The sequence below is a fragment of the Ursus americanus genome, chromosome 8 (assembly GCF_024610735.1).
Source record: "Ursus americanus isolate L20-20 chromosome 8, mUrsAme1.1.p, whole genome shotgun sequence".
Classification (NCBI taxonomy): Eukaryota; Metazoa; Chordata; class Mammalia; order Carnivora; family Ursidae; genus Ursus; species Ursus americanus.
The window spans coordinates 53,578,166-53,601,908 of NC_142134.1; the positions used below are offsets into that span (position 1 = coordinate 53,578,166).

General features: G+C 42.4%; 1 protein-coding gene across 5 annotated transcripts in view; it reads right to left on the minus strand.

Annotated features, from left to right (window-relative positions):
• TBC1D1 (TBC1 domain family member 1) overlaps window positions 1-23,743 on the minus strand; it is a 223,451-nt gene that overhangs the window by 196,427 nt on the left and 3,281 nt on the right. For all 5 annotated transcript variants that reach the window (XM_045816359.2, XM_087864212.1, XM_045816358.2 and 2 more), the window contains exon 2: window positions 16,464-16,971. In XM_045816359.2, the coding sequence (XP_045672315.2) occupies window positions 16,464-16,880 (417 nt within the window). In that variant the 5' untranslated portion in view covers window positions 16,881-16,971. The remainder of the gene's footprint in view (window positions 1-16,463; window positions 16,972-23,743) is intronic.

Here is a 23,743-nt window from a genome sequence, read left to right on the forward strand (position 1 = left end):
GCCTAGCACAGTGTCTGGTACATAGTACATGTTCCGTGAATGTTTACTGAATGAAAACAATCCTCACCAGCTGTAGTGGCGCTAAATAAGAACATTCTGCTTGTAATGAAAGTAATTGTTAACCTTTAAGAGTCAGTACAGATAATTGAATGTAATTACTCAGCACTGACACAGTCAAAAGAAGGGGAAGTTCACATACCTAAATTATGAAACAGATGACATAGCAGATTCTGAATTTACATTATTTATTTCCAGAAATACACACATGCATTTTTTTTAACCAGTGATCGCATTGTGAGTCTTAAATAGGAGTAGATGTTCTTTTCCAGTATAGTTAACTGCATAGAAACTGTCTGCTGTCTGATCAAATTAAAATCAGTGACCTTAAAATTCTTTGGTCTATTTCTTCTTTTGAACCTTTTATTTCCAAGATGCACATTTCTCATTTTAAAAAAAGGTATGTGTGTAGTGGGGTAAGTCTTCAAGCCTCCAGATAGGAATCATTTCGTTCACGTCTTTTCTCCCCTTTTGGTATTTTCTTCAAGTAAAATATCAACTAAAACCTTAAAGGAAAAGTTATTCAACAATTATGTTGAATTACATTAATAATCCTTTTTAAAAATGTTATATATATATAAGAATGTAATAAGAAATTTTAAAATAGCATATATCGTATACTTACAAAAATAAAAGCATCCTTTATAATTAGTTGACAGATAAAGTGTACATTTGTATATCTGGGTTTTGGATACTGATCAAAAACTGTAGGCTAGCCTTACAAAGAAAATGCCAGAAGTTCTCCATGACGACATTGGTTTAGTCACTATTTAAAACATGAAAGCCAAGAACGAAAAATATAAAATCTTAGTGTAATTTTCTTTGCTTCATAAAGCACACATGGTATATACAGCTTTATCTTCTCCTCGTTGTCAAAATCAGTGGTAGTGACCTCAGTTACTATGAGCAGTCCTGAGAAAATCCACAATATTGTGGAAGGAGAAAGGCAAGAACAGATTTTTGAAGTCCAAGCGTTATAAATCAACCTTTGAAAATGGAAATTGCACGGATATGACATTTAGTCACTTGCATGTGCAACTTGTCTCCAGTTGTTTTTCAAAGCTCCGAATCTCATCAAGGCATGCCATCGTAATTAAAATGTAATCTCTGGTTTGAAATGTAACATCATGGAAGTAGCACGGGGCATCTATGGGCTCCAAGCCACGCCTGCTGCTAAGGGGATCATCAAAATATTTTTAGTCTATTTTTTTTTGAGGGAGGCAGCGTCGTTTCTGTTAATCTCTATGAATTAACTCTTTCTGCTTAGAAGCAGACACAAAGCTACACGAGATCTTCAGGAAGAAACTATCATGAAGAGAGAAAAATAGGGAACATCGAAATGACTGTTCCTAAGGGCTGGCTACAATATGGTGCATCTACATAGAGACCAGATAAGCAGCAGGGGTCATCCTGTCATTTGAGAGATAAAAAAATTGGATCAAAATCTCTTCTCCCAGGGAAAGAGAAGGCCAGCATCTATCCCAAACTCTCCAGGGGTTCTCAAAAGTCCAGGGCTCCTCCTAGTCCCCTGTTTCCAGACCCTAGCGACCACTGGCTCTCTTTCCTGTCCTGCCTCCTACCACTATTTATTTGTTTGTTTGTTTGAGAGAGCACGAGCAAGCACAGCAGGCCCCCCCCCCAGGGAGAGAGAGAGGAGGAATCCTCAAGCAGACTCCCTGCTGAGTGTGGAGCCTGGTGAAGGGACTCGATCCCAACACCCTGAGATTATGACCTGAGCCAAAGGCAGACGCTTAACCAACTGAGCCACCCAGGCGTTCCTGCCTCCTCTCACTCTTATTACTCATCCCTTCCCTGCTCATTGTGTGCAGACAGATTACATAGCCTCTTTTCTTTGATTTCTCCAACAGCACTCACACGACCTCTTCTGTGTTATAGGCTAGAACAGCTACCAGGGGATATCGGCGAGCAGAGGCCATGGCGAGAGAGGAGGGAGATATTTTACTGCAACATAATACACCACTGCAGCTAACTAAATACTAATATCTGACCTCCTGTTCTTAGAAGACCTTGGCCATACCCCCAACTCTGCTAATGAGAATAGGAATTTCAATTTGGCCCCCACTTCCCATACTCAATGTGGAGGCCTGACTTTCTCCAAACTCTTTATGTTTCTTTCCTTGTCTTGTCTATTTTTTATTTCATGTTTTCATTGTTCTTGTGTCTCTTTTTCTCCAGCATTATCGAGATATAATTGACATTTAACACTGTGTGAGTGTAAGGTGTACAAGGTATTGATTTGATACACATACGTGTTGCGAAATGATTACCACCGTAGCTAAGCATAGCGTCCCACTAGCTAACACCTCCATCTCGCCAGATAATTATCATTTCTTTCTGGGGGTGAGAACATTTAAGTTCTACTCTGTTAGAAACTTTCAAGTACATAATATGGTATTATTAACTAGAATCACCATTTTGAACGTTAGATCCCTAGAACTTATTTTTCTTATAACTGGAAGTTTAGGGGTGTCTGGGGTGGCGGTGGCGGTTAAGCGTCTGATTCTTGATTACAGCTCAGGTCATAATCTCGGGGTTGTGAGATCGAGTCCTGCACTGGGCTCTGCGCTGGGCATGGAGCCTGCTTAAAATTCTCTCTCTTTCTCTCTCCTGCTCGCCACCACTCTAAATAAATAAATAAATAAATAAATAAATAAATAAATAAATAAATAAAATTTAAAAATAACTAGAATTTTATATTCTTTGACCAACATCTCCCCATTTCCTCCACCTCCAGCCCCTGGTAACCACCATTCTACTCCGTTTCTATGATTTCAGCTTTTTTACATTCTCTATGTAAGTGAGAGCATACAGTATTTGTCTTTCTCTGTCTGACTTATTTCACTTAACATCATGTGCTCAAGGTCCATCCATGTTGTCACCAACAGCAGAATTTCCTCCTTCGCACAGCTGCATAGTATTCCATTGTGTATCTACCACCACTTCTTTATCCATTTACCCATCGATGGAGACCTAAGTTGCTTCCACGCCTTGGCTATTGTGAATAATATTGCAATGAACGTGGAAGTGCAGGCATCTCTTTGACATCCGGTTTTTATTTCCTTTGTATATACACCCAGAAGTGGAATAGCTGGATCATATGGTAATTCTATTTTTTGTTTGGTTGTGAACCTCCATACTGTTTTCCACAGTGGCTGCACCAGCGTACATTCCCACCAAGAGTGCCCAAGGGTCCCCTTTTCTCCACATCCTCACCAACACTTGCTATCTCTTATCTTTTTGATGGGAGCCATTCTATCAGGTGTAGAGGTGACAGCATGGTTCTGATCTAGATTCCCCTGATTATTAGTGATGTTGAGTACTTTCTCATGGTCCAGTCAGCCATCTGTATGACTTCTTTGGAAAAATGTTTATTCAGTTCCTCTGCCCATTTTTTAATCCAGTTGGTTTTTTTGCTGTTGAGTTGTATGAGTTCATTCTATATTCTAGATATTCACCCCTTATCAGATATGTGATTTGCAAATACCTCCTCCCACTCCATAGGATTTCATTTTGTTGTGCAGATGCTGTGCAGAAGTTTTTTATTTTTTCTCCCACCCCCACCCTGTGCAGAAGCTTTTTAGTTTGATGTGGTCCCGGTGGCTTATTTTTGCTTTTGTTGCTCCCAAATCTTGTTTGTTTCTTATGCTAAGCAGATTAGACATCTCTGAGTCACTTGCAGCCCATCCTGGCTACATTCTCTTTTCATAATGAAAATGGCTCATCCAAGCTAAACAAAGATGGTGCTATCACCCAAGAGCAGTTCTGCCACAGTTACGAACCCAGCCCCCCCTTTCTCCCTGCTGCATACAACTGTGCAGTCACCCGAAAGACGTACCCTACTACCACGACAAGTATCTAAGACGTAGCCATATTCACTACGATATCTTTCTGTTTATTCCTATTCCATACAATAGAGAGGCCACAGAGTTTAAAAAGAAATGGTAGAAATAAACATATGAATTCATTCCATACAGAAACATTTGTTTATATAATAAAAGAATAATATCTACAAGAATATACACCAATTTGTTAATGTGGGTTTCTCTCTAGGAGGCAGGATTAAGAGGGAATTTTAAATGATAACACCTGTGTACTAATTTTTTTTTACATCCAACATGACTGCCTCTATAATCAGAAAAGCTATTTATTTTGGAAAAGAAGATGGATGCAAAAAAAAAAAAAGGGGGCTCAAATTCCTGCTAAAAGGATTTAACTTACACACAAGAGTTTCTCAATAGTAGACTGCTCAATATTCATGAAATCTCTCCCACAAGAGTCCCCAGTAAATGACAAAAAAAATTTTGAGTTCTTAAAAAGCAAGGAAGAGAACTGTATGGATTTCAAAGAGCTCAGAGCCAATGAATGTCATGTTATGAATAAAGACCAAGAGGGAAGAAGCTCAGAAGGGATGGGAAGAGACGGATGGTATCTAAGAACAAAATCCTGATTGAACAAGAGAAATCTGTCCTGATGAGGAAGGAAGGGCAAAACAGGAAGGTAAATGCATATGGCTGCACTGGGCCTTCCAGATGAGACTGGGTTAAAAAAAATCAAAAACAGAAAGGAGAAGCACATCTCCAAGAATGACCACAAAAAGGTAACATTTACCCATTCATTCATTCATGAAGTCCATGCTATGTGCCGGGCACTGTCCTGGGTGCCTAGGTCTGGCAATGAACAAGAAACCAAGGGCCCTGTTCTCTTGGAATTTAGGCAGGTGTGATGATGATAAACAAGGAAGCATAACAACAAACAAGATAATTTCAGATACTAGTAAGTATTATGAAGACATTAAAATCAGATGAAGTAATAATAACTGGTGTGGAGGTACTTTTAACAGGGTGGCCAGAGGATAAGGTTTAAAGCAACTCCAAAATGGCCAGGCAAGTGGCAGTCTTCCAGGCAGAGACAACAACAAATGCGAAGTCCCAGTGTAAAGAATGAGACTGTCGTGTTTTAGGAATCTTAACACCAGGGTGGCTGGGGTCCAGACAGCGCTAGAAGTGTGCGGGGAACAGGGTCCACATGGTAGGCCCCAGCAAGGATCCAGGATTTCAGTTTATATACAGGGGAAAGTTACAAGAGAGGTTTTAGGCAGGGGGTTGTCATGAATTTATAGGTTTTCTAAAAAGGCTTCCAGGTTCTCTCTGGATGATTTGCTGGTGGGGAGAAGAAGCAAGAATGGAAACAGGGAGAACAATTAGGAAGTACTTCACCAGTCCAGATGAGAGAAGACAGAGCCTTGGGCTCAGGGTGGGGAGTAAATTCAAAGGTTCTTTTTTAACCAGGTTGAGTTTGAGATGCCTAAGTAACAGCCAAGTAGACAAGTCCAGTTGGCTCCTGGATAGACAGGTCAGGAACTCATCAGCAAGTTGGTTTTGTTTTTTTTTTTAATTATATTATGTTAGTCACCATACAGTACATCCTTAGTTTTTGATGTAGTGTTCCATGACTCATTGTCTGCATGTAACACCCAGTGCTCCATGCAATATGTGCCCTCCTTAATACCCGTCACCGGCCTAGCCCAATCCCTCACCCCCCCTCCCCTCTGAAACCCTCAGTCTGTTTGAGTTTGAAGGAATAGATTAACTTTGGGGAGTCACCATCAAACAGGTGGTATTTAGCACTATGAGACTGGGTGAGTTCATCTGGAAAGAGGGTCTAGAAGAGAAATGTAGAAGACTGGGTCTTGGGGGACATAAAATTGAGAAGAGGAAGAGCAAACAAAGGGGTCTTGGTGGAAACCACCACTGAAGTAAAAGAGAAAATAGGAGGGTATGGTTCTTCAAAAGCCAAAAGCGAGTGTTTCAAGATAGAAGAAACACTGTCTTGCCAACTACGCCAAAAGCTACTGAGAAATAGGATCAGAGGAGCAGAGAAGGGATCTCAGATCTCACAAGATGGAGGTGACTGGTGACATGATATGAGTCTTTTTAGTGGAATGATAGAGACAGAAGGCCAGTCGGTAGGCCGAGGAGAAAACGGGTGAGTGAAAGTGAAGACAGCCACCAGGACAACTCTTAAAAAATAGAGCAATAATTGGGTTCGTAACTAGAGGGAGCTCAGAATGGGATATGGGGTCAGTGGAGGATTTGTTTTTAAGATGGGAGATGCCAGGATAAATAGTTTTAGAAAACCAAGCAGAACCAGATCAGGCATTTTACTTCTATGTTATTTTTTACATTATTCCTTAGGAACCAAGCAGGTCAGCATCAACGGGACAGCAAATCAGAATATGACCGGCTTTCTCTTCCACTAGAGACCAACAAAGAGTTAAATTCAATGATTAATTTATCCAGAGGGGAAGGAGATCAAAGGCATCAACTTGGTTCCATGAGAACAAGCTATTTCATATCATGCTTATGGATCAAGACACCATCTATCCATCCATCTATCTATTGTCTACACCCAATGTGGGGCTTGAACTCACCACCTTGAGATCAAGAGTTGCATGCTCTGTCAACTGAGCAGCCAGGCATCCTGGATCAAGACATTTCTTGAGCTTTCACACTCACTACTACAGTAGCCTCCCGGCTGGTCTGCCTCCTCTGTCTCTCATTCCTCTACTCCATCCTCCACTCCAAAATCTAAAAACAAGTCCAGTTATTCACTTGCCCTGATCGATGCCTCTAAATAGCAACCTTCTTAAGAATATCTAATCCCTTAGTAAGGCCCCATAAAATCTCTCCCCAGCCTTCCTCCCAGTCTCATCTCAGACCATGCAGTTTGCAAAACTCTCATCCCAGCAGCCCCAGCCACAGTGGGCACCTCCGCATTCTCTTGTCCTGCTATGGCTTGGCATACCCTCTATCCTCTACCTAGAATGTCCATTCAATCTGCACCCAACCGAGAAAACTCCTAGTGGGTCTTTAATACCCATTCAAATGTCCCATGGAAAATAAATTTACTTAGGGTCCTTCCAGAAGGTACAGCTATGACACACAGCTAGACTTTCCAGGGAACAACTTCGCTTTAATGTAAAATCGATTTAGGAGCGAGTCAGTTGTCTGAAACAAAAGGGGAACATTGTCAGGTGATACATTTCTTGTAAGTGGGAAGTGTAGAAACAGGAGGAAGACGACTTGCCAGGTGAAATCTCCTTGGGACAAAATCCGCCCACATCCATTGTTCAATACAACCCCTTTAATAATTAGCTGCCTGTCATTGCTAAGAAGGGCCAAAGATCTGTTTCTCTACAAATTTCTACTGTTCCTACTTTGCCCTCCAGAGCAATTCATGGTGTGTCTATTTCTTTTTGTATGTACATGGCAGCTTTTCAAATAACTGTAGGCACTTACACTAGACCTCCTCCCTTTCTCCCAAATTTTCTCTTCTATAACTTACAGATGTTGCTAACTCCTGGCAGTACAGCATTCAGAACATAAAAACATCATTATACCTCTTGAGGGGGCAATCTTATCTTATTTGATTTTGTACCAGAGCACCCAGCCAAGTACATGACATACTGGTAAGGTTCCAACACAATTAATGTTGAATCTGCAACATTTCAAATACCTACATCACTCAACCACAAGAATCATGGCTTCTGACACACTGCCCAGAACTAAAGCAACTAAGAAAGTGTTTCTGCAGGACCGGCTGTCATGAAGTCAGATTTGAAGGGCTCAGTCAGACACAAGAGTCCAACATCAGTGACCGCACCGCTCAAGGCCACCTCTTCTCTTGCGTCCTGCATCGGCTCCTCCCCCAAGCCCCACCTGCCAACCAGCTTCTTCTGAGGCTCTCAGAGCCAGGCCAGCTCTGCACTTGGTCTGCTCTGGTTGTTAGTTCAGGCTCACAGGCAACCATTAGTGGGGCAGATGCCCAAGCATCCAAAGGGAGGAAATGTACTTAAAAAAAAAAAAAAAAGTGGGGGGGGGCGCCTGAGTGGCTCCGTTGGTTAAGCATCTGACTTCAGCTCAGGTCATGAGCTCAGGGTCCTGGGAATGAGCCCAGTGCTGCAGGGATCCCGGCTCAGCGGGGAGTCTGCTTCTCCCTCTCCTTCTGCCCCTCCCCCCACTTGTGCTCCCTCTCTCTCACTCAAATAAATAAAGTCTAAAAAAGAGAGAGAGAGAGAAAGTGGAAAGAAGAGATTTACCTCTTTCAGTATATCCCAAACTAGAGGCTCACAGGGTTCTTGTCCATCTCAATACATATCTAGAGTTAAAAATAGGATATGGTTTTGAATGTGATCTTTTCGGAAGAACTTTGAGCAAAATTCTATCATTAACAAACAGAAGGCAGCAAAGAGAAGGGGGAAGCCTGGAGTCACTCTGTGATGAATGTTCAGATTATTTCTGGAAATACTTCCTGGGTAGCTAGCCTAGTCCAGCGTTAACTAGTAGAGAGAGTACAAACTACATACGTAATTTTAAATTTTCTAGTAGGCTTATCAAAGAAAGTAAAATAAACAGGTGAAATTAATTCTAGTGTTATATTCTATTTAACTCAATATATGTAAAATACTATCATTTCAACATGTAACCAACATAGAAAATTATTGAGATATTTTAAGTTCTTTTTTTTTTTTTTCAAATGAAGTCTTTGCAATCTACTGTGTTTTGACACTCAGAGCCCATTTCAGCTCCAACTCGCCACATTGCAAGAGCCCAACAGTCACATCGGGCTACTGACTGCTGCACCGGGCAGTGAAGGTCTAGCTATAAATAAACCCTTTCAAGATACAAGTCAACTTTAGGTTCAAGATACTTGTAAACTCTATTCTTAGGAACAGATTTATATCAAAAAATAATTACAAACTCCCAGCATTTGGTGAAAAACACAAAGCTATGTAAAGTGGTATATACTGAAAAACAAGGACTTTCTAAAAATTAAGCATCTCTCACAAGGTGGATGCTTCTGAAGCCCTCAGACTCATTTTTCAAAGTCAAAAATAAATTATGTAATCAATCCCGTGTCACGAACCCAAACCCTCCAACAAATACTTCGGAGTTCACGCAGTCCGGGACATTCTTTTTATAGATGAAAAAGAATCCCTGCCAACCTTTGCGCCCAGCCACCGACTTCTGTCTAGCGTGACAGACGGTCAAGTGTTGATTAGCTGACACGGATACACTGTTCCAGGCAACCACGCACTGAGTCATAGCTGCCGAGTGGGACCCCAAATGAAACCTTACATAATAAACCAGAGAGGATCAAAGATGCCCGGCAGGAAGGGAACATAGATCAAAAGTCCTCCAAAATCTGCACAACAAAACCTTCTCAGAACCATCCCCCGGGGAACAAAAAGAGACTAACATCTGAAATCTAGAAATTATGAAAACCAAATGCAGAAGGGCAACAGGGAAGAACATCTGAAAAGTAATCCTATATTCCTCGGAATCCTCACGCTCAGGAACAAAACGCTCCAGCTCAGTGTTACAATTTCCATCTTCGCTCTAGCAAAGAAAGAAAGTAAGGAGCCGGCAAATACAACAGCCACGCGAGAGACGCCATGGGAGCCAGACTCGACGGAAAACCCTGAAATAAGCTGTACGTAGTTTAAGAGACTAACGTAAAATCCCATGCAGATGGGGAATTAGGAAGACAAATCAGGAATGGGAAAAATGCAACCAAAACAAAGCTGCAATCAAAAATCAGATTCCAAAAAAATGTTAAATTAAATCATAAAACTCAGCCAAAGCAGACGCTGGCTTTCTAGATAGGGATTTGAAGTCTTAGTCCTGCTAATCACAGGAAACCAAATGAAGACCACCTCTTCATTGAATATGTACCATAACCTAATCTAGAGAGCCTGGGTGAGGGAGCTCTAAAAGCCGGGTATGAGAAAGCCAACGTCCTCACAGGGCAGCATGCAAGAATATACTGGTTCTTCACTGGAAATTTTAAAGGCAAATATTTATTGCTCTGAAGTTGTCTACAAATAGTTAAGTACTCCTAAACTTCGTGGTAAGGGAGCCCACCGGGCTCAGTTTCAGGTATGTGTCACATTCAAGAAATGCAGTTTAGATGCCAAAAAATGGAAAAGGAAACCCATTCCTTCAAAGGACACTGACAGCCTCTCGAATACATCTTCCTCAGCAACGTTTAATGAAGTCCTCGTCTATATGCAGACTTCTTTCTAGAAGTCTACTTCTATAAGTTCATGCAGTTACTCTACCCCTGACCCCAGGCTCCTTTCCCACACTTGCCCCCCTCCTCCCCATCCCGAAGGTTTTAGCACTTTATTATGGAGATGAACTTAACCTCTCTCCCAGTAAGAAATGACCCTTCCTCTTTGGAAGAGTGAAGAATAAGGCTTGCAAGATGGACATTAAGGAGGGCACGTGAGGTAATGAGCCCTGGGTATTATATAAGACTGATGAATCACTGACCTCCACCTCTGAAACCACTAATACATGATATGCTAATTAATTGAATTTAAATTTAAAAAAAGAAATTTAAAAAAAAGGAAAAAAAAAGAGAAAGTTGTGTTATGTGACTTATAAGCTTTGCTAGTCTGCTAGCATACTTGTATATGACATTTTTTACTTGTCGCCTCTCAGTTTTTTCTATGAAGAGAAGTTATTACTTTGGTGAAAAATTATAATTAATATGGATGAGTGAAATTATGCCAGGAACAATAATGACAAATATAGCTATTTTTTTTAAGAAAGGAGTTTAAAATTTTTACTGTAAATCATCGTATTTGTCTAAGTATTATATTGATGCTTTTTCTCTGTTAAAATGTTACATTTGTCTTAGAGTCTTAACAAAGGATAGTAAAAAGTCATTATCTTCTATATAGTGTGTCCATTATCAGAGGTTTTAACGTGTCAGCATAATTGGTTGTTTTTTCTGTTGACTTTATCATCTCTTCAGCTGTGAAAGAAAACTTTTCCTTACTTGTGAATGTGCTGTTTCCTTACAATCATGTTGTCCTCTGGGTTTATCTTAAACTATTTTATTGTCCCTTTGGTTACATAGGCAACAGAATATTGTTTTTCTGTCAGTCACAATTAGTATTCATCCAGTTACAAATCTGTGAATACTCCTGATTTTTTACTTCAAGTTTCAACCCTAAATTCAGAAAATATAAAATACAATTTCACAATACTAAAAAAAAAAAAAAAAACGATTCTAGCAAATACAAGCTTCTCTGATGGAGGAGGGGAAGCCCATGAGCACCCTCACATTAATGACATCTGTCCCATCACGATTATGAAACACCCACGCTGTGCCCAGACTGGACACAGCATCCAGAAGATTAGAATCTGGAGAGAGTCAAGGTCTCCGGCCATACCTCCCTGAACGCACCCGATCTCATCCGGAGAGAGTCAAACACAGGGTTTGAAGAGCTGGGGCATATTTCAAGTAGAAAAGGTAGATCAGTTAAAAAACAGTGGGCACTTAGTAAAACTGCTCTCGTGTACCCAATCTCTGACTTACCCTGGGTCCCGCACCCACTGTCCCCTCCCTTCACCCGCACACCAACCTACACTTCTCCCCCTTTCAAAATCCATTCTTTCTTCCTATTGACACAAAACAGCAACAGACAATGTCAGAAGCCCCAGCGCTAACACCACCTGCGACTCAGTGATGGAAAGTCCCTTTCAAGGAAGCAGAGTTTTTCCCTCCATAAATAAAAAAAAGATAGAAATAGAAATATTCTTACGAACGATCACAGTAAAACTCAAGTGAGTGACAAATCTGATGTTCTTCTTTTTTTTTTTAAAGATTTTATTTATTTATTCGACAGAGAGAGACAGCCGGCGAGAGAGGGAACACAAGCAGGGGGAGTAGGAGAGGAAGAAGCAGGCTCATAGCGGAGGAGCCTGATGTGGGGCTCGATCCCATAACGCTGGGATCACGCCCTGAGCCGAAGGCAGATGCTCAACCGCTGTGCCACCCAGGCGCCCCAAATCTGATGTTCTTCTGAGTACAGATTTTCATAGAGACGAAGATGAAGAACTGGAGAAAGAAAGAAGTAGACCCAGTTTTCAAGGGCCGAGTCTGGGCAGAACTCCTGATTTCTTTGTGATGGGATGGGGGAAAGACCTAGTCAGGGTCACTCATGCAACCATCTGTTTTCCAGAACGGATGTCTTCACTTCCTACCACGGACCCAAACTCAAAACTACACTTCAACCCAGAACCTTATCCCACCGTGTTCATATGTGTTCGGAGGGGTGTTCTTGAATGTTATGAGAAAAATGTAATCTATGGCCCAATAAATTTGGGGATTTCATGGACTAGTGTACAACCCAAGAGTGAACTAGAAAAGACAGCTTCTCTAAAACCGTGGTTCTAAGAGCGTGGACTCTATAATTCAGTGAACCAATATCTTCCGAATAATCAATGCGCGATGTTACACAGTTGGACGTGCTTAAAAGATTCCTTAAAACTTTGCACGACGCACCAATGGATTCTAATAAACAAAGTGCACGAGTGCTTTGATGTGGTTTCAGATTTCATATTGCAACAAACCTTTGAGCAACTACCGCTTGTCAAGTTTTGGTATAGTATTAAAAAAATAGCCACAATTTTCTAAAAAGGCTATAAAATGTTTCTCCATTTTCCTACCACATATCTGTGTGAGGGCAAGTTTTCTTCCTATCCTCAACCAAAACAACATATCATGACAGAATGAATGGAGAAGCAGTGGAGAATCTGGTATTTGTATTAATCCAGACAATAAAAGATGTGGAAAAAAAAAACAAGAAGTAAAACTATGTCACTCTTATCATGAGATATTTTTGGAAAATATATAGTTATTTTTCACAAAAATATTCTTTATGCTAACATATAAGGGGTGTATTACTTCTGTTTTTTAACAAATTAAGAAATTAGTACCTTCATAATTTCTGTTTTAATTCCTAGTACAGTAATTATTAATAATTATAACCCACATTCATGCTCTTTGGGATCCTCAATAATTTTTAAGACTGAAAAGGGGGTCCTCCTGTCAAAAAGTTGGAGATGCTGCCCTAATGCTTTTGGTGGTGGAAGCCTTTCCCTGTGGAACACCTTGAATGTATTCTATGGAACACACAATGGGAAACAGTCTCATCTTGTGCTCTAAAAATTATTCCTTTATAGGCCTCTTCTCCCTAGACATTCTTCAGCAAGTTAATTTATATGCTCTCGAAGGGTTTCCTCTCACACAGCAGTTTTGTGCTTCTAGCCGTGGAAGTAAATACATACATCTCTTCTGGCAAAGCACAGCTGAAAGTGACCTCACCTACTTAGGAGAGGCCTTAATCTAGAGAATGATTTCATTGAGCAAATGTTTCAAATAATCACGAGGAATGATAACATAGGTTAACGTGCTCCATCAGCAGTAATCCTCTACCACGAGATACGGTGCCGATGTCCCAAGAACGTAAAAGCTATCACGCCGGAGAATCGGGGCCCGTTCGGTTTACCATTCAGTTTGCAACAAAACCGAATCACTGACTGAGGTACCCCTGCTACAAATTACCCCTCTCTACAAGGAGCAGGACGACAGCAATGTATTACTCCGAATACCGGCAATTTGTGTTTGGAAAAACCGTACACAAGCCAAAAATAACTCAAGACCTAATTCATATTTCTACCATGGCTTTTCAGAACGCAGAGTAAGGCCAGTTGTCTACTTTCACCACGACCGGGAGCTCCAGTTACTGAATTTCGTTATAAATCTCTTCTTCCTGTCAGGCATCTGAATGACTGGCCAGGAGCCTGTTCTCAGATGGCTGTAAAAAATTTTGGGAAAGAATCAAAAGTGGAAAGTGCTGGACAACTATTCCACGCAAAGGCTCTCCCCAAGGCAAGTCGGCCCTTATATAGAGCAGGCCTGGAGTACAGGCTGTCCGGTCCTTTCATTTACCTTCTGGAATTTGCCCAAATTACAGGAACCATTAAGTTTATTTATGCAGTTTTTAAAGCATCTAGTTTATAGGACCAGGATCTTGGAAGCTGAAGACACGCATCTTGGCCTCCTTTTTCCTGGTACCTTAGACCTGAAGTGAAATTAGCATATAATCTGCTTCCAGTAAAACTTTCTTTAAGGAAGACTTTTTATGGCCCTAAGTGCTTACTAAGGTGCTGTTCTAGCTCCCTTGGTCCCCCTGGCAACATTATGACATAGACACGATAATTATCCCCATTTTACAGATGAGACAATAGGTTCAGAGCTGCCCGAAGCCACCCGGTTTTGTAAGTGGCAGACTTTGACTGGAATTCGGTCCCTTAGAACCTCTGTACTGGGATGCTGTCCTGTCTATTTGAGATGCGTGGATGATAACATTAACTGATTTATGAATAAGGAGATATTCAATTCTGTGGGTAAAATAGTGGTTGTAAGCTTCAAATTAGCCTTTATTGAAGAAAACCTTCCTTACAGCCAGGGTGTTAGGCTCCGTTCTCTGTCTTCCAGCCATGACCTGGACGCGGACCACGTGATAGTTACCTGTTGTTGCTTCTGCCTTCCTTCTGGCTTGTACTAATATGCTCTTGCTAGGCACCTGGAGCAGCATTCACTGAATGAATGAGTCAAAGAACCGCTTTTGCTTAAAAATGAGTCTCTAAGAATCTACTGAGTCACCAAGAACATGAATTTCCAAATGAAGCTCTTGCACCCTGGAGGGTATGCAAAACAAACAAACAAATAAAAAACCAAAAAAACCCCAGTGGGGTACAAGGAGAAAACCATTAGCATTTCTGTTTCTATTTACTGACTTTTACCACACGATTGTGCTGTCCTCCTCATTCAGTGTGCGTGGCAGACAGCCACAGAGGGATGCTTAGGCCTGGCAGGGGCCTTCCTCGGCTGGCTCACAGGGTTAGTCAGCAGTGGGGCCCTCACCTGTTTGCTTTCCCGAGGCTATATCAAAGTGCAGTTCATATGGGCCCAACTGAGAACATGGCCATAGGGATTATATTTTCAATTTTATCTAAACCGAGCTTCACAAAATGGACAAGTGACTTTAAATGAGTCCTGCAGAACCACAAAACATGGTAACCACAATGCAAGCACCAACACCCAGGAAAGTCATAAAACTGATGATACTTTCACCATTTCTCATATGATACTCTTCTTAGCCACATCATGAGATATAACGAGTTAATCAGATCTGACATAAAGTTGGCATCCACACACACAAAACCTGCAAGTATCAAAACTTGGATTCATATCCACTATTCTTATCAACAGTCTTTGCCTAAGTGAGCATGATACCTTGGCTAATTGGCTAGGCCAATTGGCTAATAGTATTAGCCAATTTGAAATTGGCTAATAGTATTCGTGTATAGCTTCTAAATACATATATATTTTTCAAGCAGGGTGAAAGGTGTGGAGCTCACTGATGTAGGCAGGACTCTGCTACCCAAACTGCAATCTGCAAAGAAGCAGCTTCAGCATCGCCCCCGCAGCTCGTTAGAAATGCACAATGGAGGGGCGCCTGGGTGGCGCAGTCCTTAAGTGTCTGCCTTCGGCTCAGGGCGTGATCCCAGCGTTCTGGGATCGAGTCCCACATCAGGCTCCTCCGCTAGGGGCCTGCTTCTTCCTCTCCCACTCCCCCTGCTTGTGTTCCCTCTCTCTGTCAAATAAATAAATAAAATCTTTAAAAAAAAATGCACAATGGAATATTACTCAGCCATCAGAAAGAACGATCACCCAACATTTGCATCAGCGTGGCCGGGACTGGAGGAGCTTATGCTAAGTGAAAGACAATTATCATATGGTTTCACTCATTTGTGGAACATGAGGACTAGCAGGGAGATCATTAGAAGAAGGAAGGGAAAAATGAAGGGGGGTAAACACAGGGGAAAATGAACCACGAGAGACTATGGACTCCGGGAAACAAACTGAGGGTTTCAGAGGGGAGGGGGTGGGGGGATGGGCTAGCCCAGTGATGGGTATTAAGGAGGGAATGTATTGCATGGATCACTGGGCGTTATATGCAAACAATGAAGCATGGAACACTACACCAAAAACTAATGATGTACTGTATGGTCACTAACATATCATAATTAAAAATAAAAAGAAAAAAGAAATGCAGTCTTAGGGTCCATCCCAGACCTCCCAGACCCAAATCTGTACTTTAACAAGCTCTCCAGGTGATTCAGGTGCACATTCCTGTTTGAGAAGCACTGCCTTAGAACACACACCTGAAATGATCTGAACCCTCACAGTTCAGCTCTTATTTATAAGTTGAGGCAGATTTCTCTGTTGAATTTTTCAACTCATAAACTTATAATTCCTAATAGCTGTTATCAAGTGTCCTTTAAAACTATATTTTAAAAAAACTACGCCCATAGACCAAAAACCCAGTGAAATAATCTATGTACGACCGCAGCATCATCTTATCCATCCCAGTATCCATCCGTAAAGTCAAGGTCCTGCCCCCCACGCCGTGAAAGCCATCCCGATACACCGCCATCGTTTTCGTCCCCACTTCCACTTACTTTTGTTTGATCGTCGGCTTTGAACACATAGCAGATACTCTGCTGACTGGCTGCACTGTCCTTGATCAGACAAGCGAAGTAACTTGGATCGTGACTGTTGTGAATCAGTTTGTGAACATGCTGGGGCTTACACTCGAAGATGCTGGAACAGATCAGTGGATCCCACTGTTGACTTTTCCCTGGCTCAGGTTCACATCTCAATCCGGAGGGGGAAACACAAAGCCGGACTTGCCTGGCACCGGGCTCCTTTTTGGAGGCCTGCCCGTTGAGCCGTCGCACCTCCGCCACGACCCAGGGCAGCATCGGCATGGTGGTCAGGGCGTGCACTCGCAGCGAGCCCGCCAGCTGCAGGCTGAAGTCCACGGAGGCCTCGTTAGGAAACGGATGCTTCCTCGCTGTGAATGTTATTGGTTCCATCTTGGGAAAGGTCTGGAAACTCAGCAAAACGTTGCCACTGTTTCCTATTTGAGAACGAGCAATCTATCTTACGTGCTTCTGAGGCAGAATCCTGGGGGAGAAAAACAAAGGCATTAGAATTTAATGAAATCACAGCAACACCTACTTTCGAAGAGTTATTATTTCAGAACTTAAAAGCCTGAAACCCAAACATGGGAAGAAACGGATCTTAGTTCAAACAAGGTGCTTGGCCTAGAAAGAGCCTCTTCAAACTGCTTCATGTAAAACTCGAGAATGCCGTAACTGTCACTCGCACTACAGGTTCCAAAGATCCCACTGGGAAATTCCTGTTAAACGTTTATAAGCCTCGCAGAGCCAGCAAAAGCAAGCAGGACATTAAACACTATTGTCCCGCTCAGATACCTTTAAACCCTGTTCTATTAACGTATGTTTCAAGGAATTTTTTTTTAAGTTATCTCTACGCCCACTGTGGGGCTCGAATTCATGACCCCCAAGATCAAGAGTTGCGTGCTCTATGGACTGAGCCAGCCAGGGGTCCCTCAAAGAATTTTTTTCAGATCATCAAATTCAGTAGTGGTGATTCTCCCCCCAAAAAGTAATTTTGAGAGAAAAAAACAGCAGCTATCTACCCATTATCATAGGCCACTGGACCAGTTTTCAACAACTGACCTTTTCGATTGTGATACTACTTAAGTTTTAAAAGCCTCTCCCTGACATAGTCCAGAGGTGCTGAACATGAATTCAAATTTCATTAACATGTAATTGGTGCCGGTTTTGCTCCAAATATCACCATAAATCTTGTTTCATTTAATTCCTGTATTATAAGCCATCATGCCCACACTTCGCTCTCCTCATCAGTAGAAGATGCTGTTTCCAGTAGACCCACACTCTCTCACCTGCCTTCCCCCCTCTATGGGTGATTTTCAACAACCACATCTGATGTATCCTAACGCCTTCCTGTTCCACTGGGGACAAAACCCTTCTGTGCAGAGCTGAGCCGTCTACTGGATCTCAAGCCTCGTCCTTCCCCATCTGCTCGCTGGATCTTCCTTCTCTCATGTACCCCCCGAGCACCTACACACTGCATCTGTCTGATTCACCATTGTGTCCCCAGTGCCTGGCCGTGTCTGACTCACAATAGAGGCTCGATAACATGGTAAACAAATAAATGAAGTCTCTCCCATCTGAAAAAAAAAAAAGAAAAAAACCCGACATTTTCCCTTGACCTCACCCTCCTGAGCCACAACTCTTCCTTCCCCACGTCTACACTTACTGGTTCACTTCCTACTGCCCACTGACAATCCTGATTGTGACCAGACGCACTGCCTATGTGTTGAACTTGCTCCCGCTAAGGTCATCCACACCTTTGGCTGTGAAACCCAAACGGGGCTTCTTACTCCTTAACTGCTCTGTCCTTTCTGATGAATTTCTCAGTGGTGCACTCCTTCCTGCTTGAAACCCTTCTGCTTCTCCTCTTACCTCCTTGCTTGCTTCTTTCAGGTTCTTTGGTGGCTTTTCCTCCCTGTTAAATTCCATCCCTTGTCCTCATTCCACTTGCTTTCTTTGGACAGTCTCACCTAGTGGCTTGGGTGTCCACAACCACATTCGAGCATTTCTGCTGCTGCTAGCATGTGCACTCTGGGCCCACCGCGAGTGTGATCTCATTCCATTTCATCTCCAACCCTAGCCTCGGTTATAGACGACTCGTATTGCCATCGTTGGGACCTAGGTCACTGAGGCCTGGAGAGCTTGTCACAGGTGGGTGTGGGAGAGTCTGCTCCTGATTCTCGATCCATCCTCTTGAGTGCTGCCCAAGAATGGCAGCTACCACATAGACCCTGATGATTCCCACGTGCACGTCTCCCATTGGACCTCCTTGCTGAGATCCAGATCAGGGCAGACCTGGATATTTCTATCTGGGTAGCCTAGAGGTATCTCAGCCTCGATTTAGTCATTTTTTAAAGATTTATTTATTTATTTTAGAGAGAGAGCTTGCGTGTCCACCTGCAAGCGGGGGCAGGGACTCAGGGAAAGGGAGAGGAGCAGACTCCCCGCTGAGCCCGGAGCCCCACACAGGGCTTGATCCCACAACCCTGAGATCATGACCTGAGCCAAAATCAAGAGTCGGATGTTTAACCCACTGAGCCACCCCGGTGCCCTTCAATTTAGTTATTTTTAAACTAACTCATCTCATCTCCCCGCTTCCCATAACTTCTCTTGTTGCCCATAAACTGTATCTCTATAAATGGCATCACTATTTTATTGGCCAAGCCAAAGGCCAAGGAGTCACTGCTACAGACTGAATGTTGAATTCCTAATCCCCAATGTGATAGTATTTGGAGGTCACGACTTTGGGAGGTGATGTCATGAGACTGAAGCCCTTATGAATGGGATTAGTGCCCCCATAAAGAGACCCGGGGTGCTCTCTTGCCCTTTTCCACCGTGTGAGGAAATAAGAGACAAGACGGCTGTGTATGAACTGGGAATATATTCAATATTCAAATTCTAAACATTTTCTGAAAATGAACTGAAGTCGATTCCTTTAATTACATTTTTCTATATGCTACAGATGCATAAATGATAAGAGTGAATTTTTATAAGAGGATTTGAACACAGTTCAGAACTAGTTTTCAATTTTAAATGTTCAAAAGTTCAGAAATAAACCCACACTTTCGAGCTCCAGCATAGTTCATGGAAACGTCGTCCCTGTCTCTTCTCCTTTAAAGTACAACCTCTCTTGATGATGAAAACAGACTTGAAGTTCATATAACCCCATAAATAATGGTCTCTCTCTCTCTCTTCTCTTTTCTCTCTTTCACCTGGTGAGAGTGGCATTAAACGTCTGGCTCAACTTCCACTCCTGTAACTGAATCTGTTTCAAGTTCTAACCGTTGACAGCCGCTAATCCCAAGACATGTTTAAAGAAGTACTAGAAATATTACAAAGGGGAGACCTGAGATCTACCAATTAGTGTAGATGAGGCAATTATTAATATGGTGGCAACACTATGCAGGATTATTTTCAGTTCTCTTGTAAGGCAATATGTACATAGTGCAAAAAAAATTTACACAATTTAGAATTTCAAACATTTAGTAAATAAATAGTCATTATATTAGTTCTGCCATGTCATTGACAAAACTACTGAAATACCTAGAGTTTTCATTTTTGAACCAGTCGTGGCACATTCTTGGTTTCTCTGTAAAAAGTAGATTGGTCCGTAACACTGTTTGTAAACTATCAAATAGTAAGTTCTACTCCAGGGGGTGTCTGGCTGGCTCAGTCAGAAGAGCATGTGACCCTTGCTCTCAGGGTCATGAGTTCGGGCCCCACGCTGAGTGTACAGATTACTTAAATAAGTAAAAATTAAAAAAAAATAAATTTTACCCCAAAGATAGCAGTAATTATTTATCAGCGATTCTGTGGTTATAAGATTCATGGTAACTTAGACTAGGTGAGTAACCGTTGTACTACTTTTCAATAACAAGTTCTGCGAAATAGATGATCTATTCAAATAAAACTAATACACCATTAGATTATTTTTAAGCCATCTCAGTCCACAGCATTGGCATGCAACCTCTGACCATCCGTCCCAGGTAGAATTACCGATTCTAAGAGGGCTCTCGTGCCTCCTACCCTCAGTAAGAGATACTGCGATGATCTGTTCTTCCAGCGAACGTCTAGCTGTGTTCTTATTGGTAGATTCGTCTGCGTACAAGCTCTGTCCCTCACAGAGACCATCTGTACGCTACACAGTTCCTACCTACCGCTGTCCATAAACATGGTAGTCATCCCAACACAAAGATACTTTTATTAGAACAGTTGCAATCATCCGTTAGTGAGTCCTTCTGTATCAAATATCCCTGAAGGCATGCACTTCGAATTATAAAATCTGAAAGCCAGAAATGTCCTCCTAAGCTCTTTAGAAATTTCCCTTATATTTGAGGGACACCAGTCTGGTTCAGTGGGTTAAGGGTCTGCCTTCGGCTCAGGTCATGATCCCCGAGTCCTGGGATCCAGCCCCAAGTCAGGCTCCCTGCTCAGTGGGGACCCTGCTTCTCCCTCTCTCTCTACCGCTCCCCCTGCTTGTGCTCGCTCTCTCTCAAATAAGGAAATAAAATCTTTTAAAAAAAAGATTTCCCTTATATTTGAAATGAGGAGACGTGGTTCTGGAGAATTAAGTGGTTTGTCCAAGTTGGGTGACAGAATTAGGACAATCCGATCCCTGACTGCCATCCAAGGCAGCAGAGAACCTCAGTTTCCTGATGAAAACACTTTCAAGGGTACAGCTGAGAAAGCGAGTCACTTAACTTCTTCAAATCTCAAGTTTATTCTTATAAGAGACTAAAACAAGATCATCCTCAAGTTGTCTTCTGTCTCTAAAATCGGGTAATCTGGTTTTCATAATGTATAATACCAAATGTCCCCAACATTGTGTGGGGATAGAAAGCTGCTTGCATCTTCCTGTCAAGAATACAAATGTGGGGGAGGTACAAGAAGAAAGAACGGGGTTTATTGATTAGGAAGCGAGAGAAGAGATGGCAGGGGTTAGCAAGCCGCTATTAGGAACCCCCTCTCTTCTCGGCCCCCCTCCATGCCGTCCCAGCAAATCACGGGGGAATAGGAGGGGGACTTTCCAGAAGCTAGCAATAAATACCACAGGCACTGCAGATTCAGCTGTCACCTTCTCCGAGTGCTGGTGGGAGGGGAGGAGGGAATAAAAGAGGGGATAATGGGAGAGGTGTTGGGACTCCTGGGTGGCGCCTGGGTGGCTCAGCCGGTTAAGTGTCTGCCTTCAGCTCAGGTCATGATCCCAGCACCATGGGATCGAGACCCGCATCAGTCTCCCTGATGAGCAAGGAGCCTTTTCTCCCTCTGCTTGCCGCTTCCCCTGCATGTGCCCCGCCCCCAGACAAATAAATAAATAACATTAAATAAAAAAAAAAAAAAAAAGGGAGAGGTGCTGAAGCTTCTAGCTCCAAGCCAGGTTAGGAACCAGCCAAGACTGATTAGCTGTCGCCCCCCCGCCCAGGGATGGGCAGGGAGTCTCCAGATAGCTATTCACTTCCACTTACAAATCATTGGTTTAGTTTTTCTGCTCTTTACCCCAGATGGAGTGGGCATGCTGCTGAACAGGATTATTCTGCCACCTGAATCCTCTAGTCTCACGCAGTAAGACCATTGGGGCGTGGCTACACTATTTGTCCCAGAATCTCACCCAATCAGAGCAGTGTGCTGCTCCCTGGGGATTGCCCACAGGCTCCAGAGATCTTTGGGGCAGTAGGTTATTTCACACGGAGCCGTCATGCGAGGCTCCTGGAGTCCGGGATCTAACCTCTTCGTCATCAAGGATGCTCCAGGCCCAGTATGCACCTCTCTAATTTGACACATAAAATAATGACGTTTGGAATGACTTCCTGCCTACATAAATCAGACCCAATGTAAGCCTAGTCCTTTAGGATACTGTGGCCACTTCTTGTATTCTCTTCTACTTTACGGCACAGGATAAAGGGGCCGGGGCCCTTGCTGGCCCTCAGCCGTGTATATCCCTCCCTCCAGCATGGCTGCTTTGTTATTCTCCTGAAAGTAATAATAATGACTGTTAACACATAGATAATAGCATTTACTGTGTGACTGTTAACTGAGCTCTCACAACAACCCTGGACAATAGACTATTATTATCATATCTAAATAAGGACTCTAATGGATTTTTACCATTATCAGCTCCACCTTTCAGATAAGTGATGAGAGAGAAGGTGCTGGCACAGAGAAGTAAGGTCACTTGCCCAACGTCATCCTAGCAGCAGATGGCAGAACCACGTCTTAAACCCAGGGCCTTCCACTCCAGACTTCGCGCTTGCTCTTAAACCACTTTGCTAGAGGAATACTTACTGACCAACTACCTCTTCTTGGACATTACAGATATGATCTTCTGTATTCTTACAACTCTGAGATGTCTGTCTTATCATCCCCATTTCCCTAAAGGTTCTCTGACTAATGGTGTAGGCAGGATTTGTCTTATGCCCAAATTTCTATTCTCTGTGATACACTCTAGAAGGGAATAAATCTAAAATATCCTTCTAGTGAATTAGCTGGGTTGTTTTTCTATCTAAATTTTGCTTGGTCTCATTAATCCAACTCTAATGTCAAAATTATACTTAAGAAGTATCAAATAAGGGGCGCCTGGGTGGCACAGCGGTTAAGTGTCTGCCTTCGGCTCAGGGCGTGATCCCGGCGTTATGGGATCAAGCCCCACATCAGGCTCTTCCGCTATGAGCCTGCTTCTTCCTCTCCCACTCCTCCTGCTTGTGTTCCCTCTCTCGCTGGCTGTCTCTATCTCTGTCGGATAAATAAATAAAATCTTTAAAAACAAAAAAGAAGTATCAAATAAACAAAAGAATGGCAATGAGTAATATTTACTGAGAGCTCACTCTGTATCAGGCACTGTTCTAAGACCTTTACGTGTATCAATTCATTAAGTTTGACAAAAAACTTGTAAGTACTCACCTACTTTGGAAACTTAGGTTTACTGATCATAATTAACGTGTTGTTAAATATGTACTCTCTCTTTTTAAGAGGAAAACACTGCTGCGTGTCACAAAGGACATAGGCATACTCAAAATTCAATGCCTTTGTTGGCAATAAAACATTTTTCCTACATTTTGCACAGCTTTACTGAAACCCAAGTGTCAAGATTATTCATACGGCCCAAATATAACGAATCCTTTTCTAAACATTCGAAAACCTGAAAAGGGACACATTGCCCTTAAATCTAAGAGCCCATCAAATGGAAATCGCAGCTAGAAAATGTCAAAAAATGTGAGAATGGAAACCTTCATGTCTTTTGTGAAGAACCTGGTTAAAAA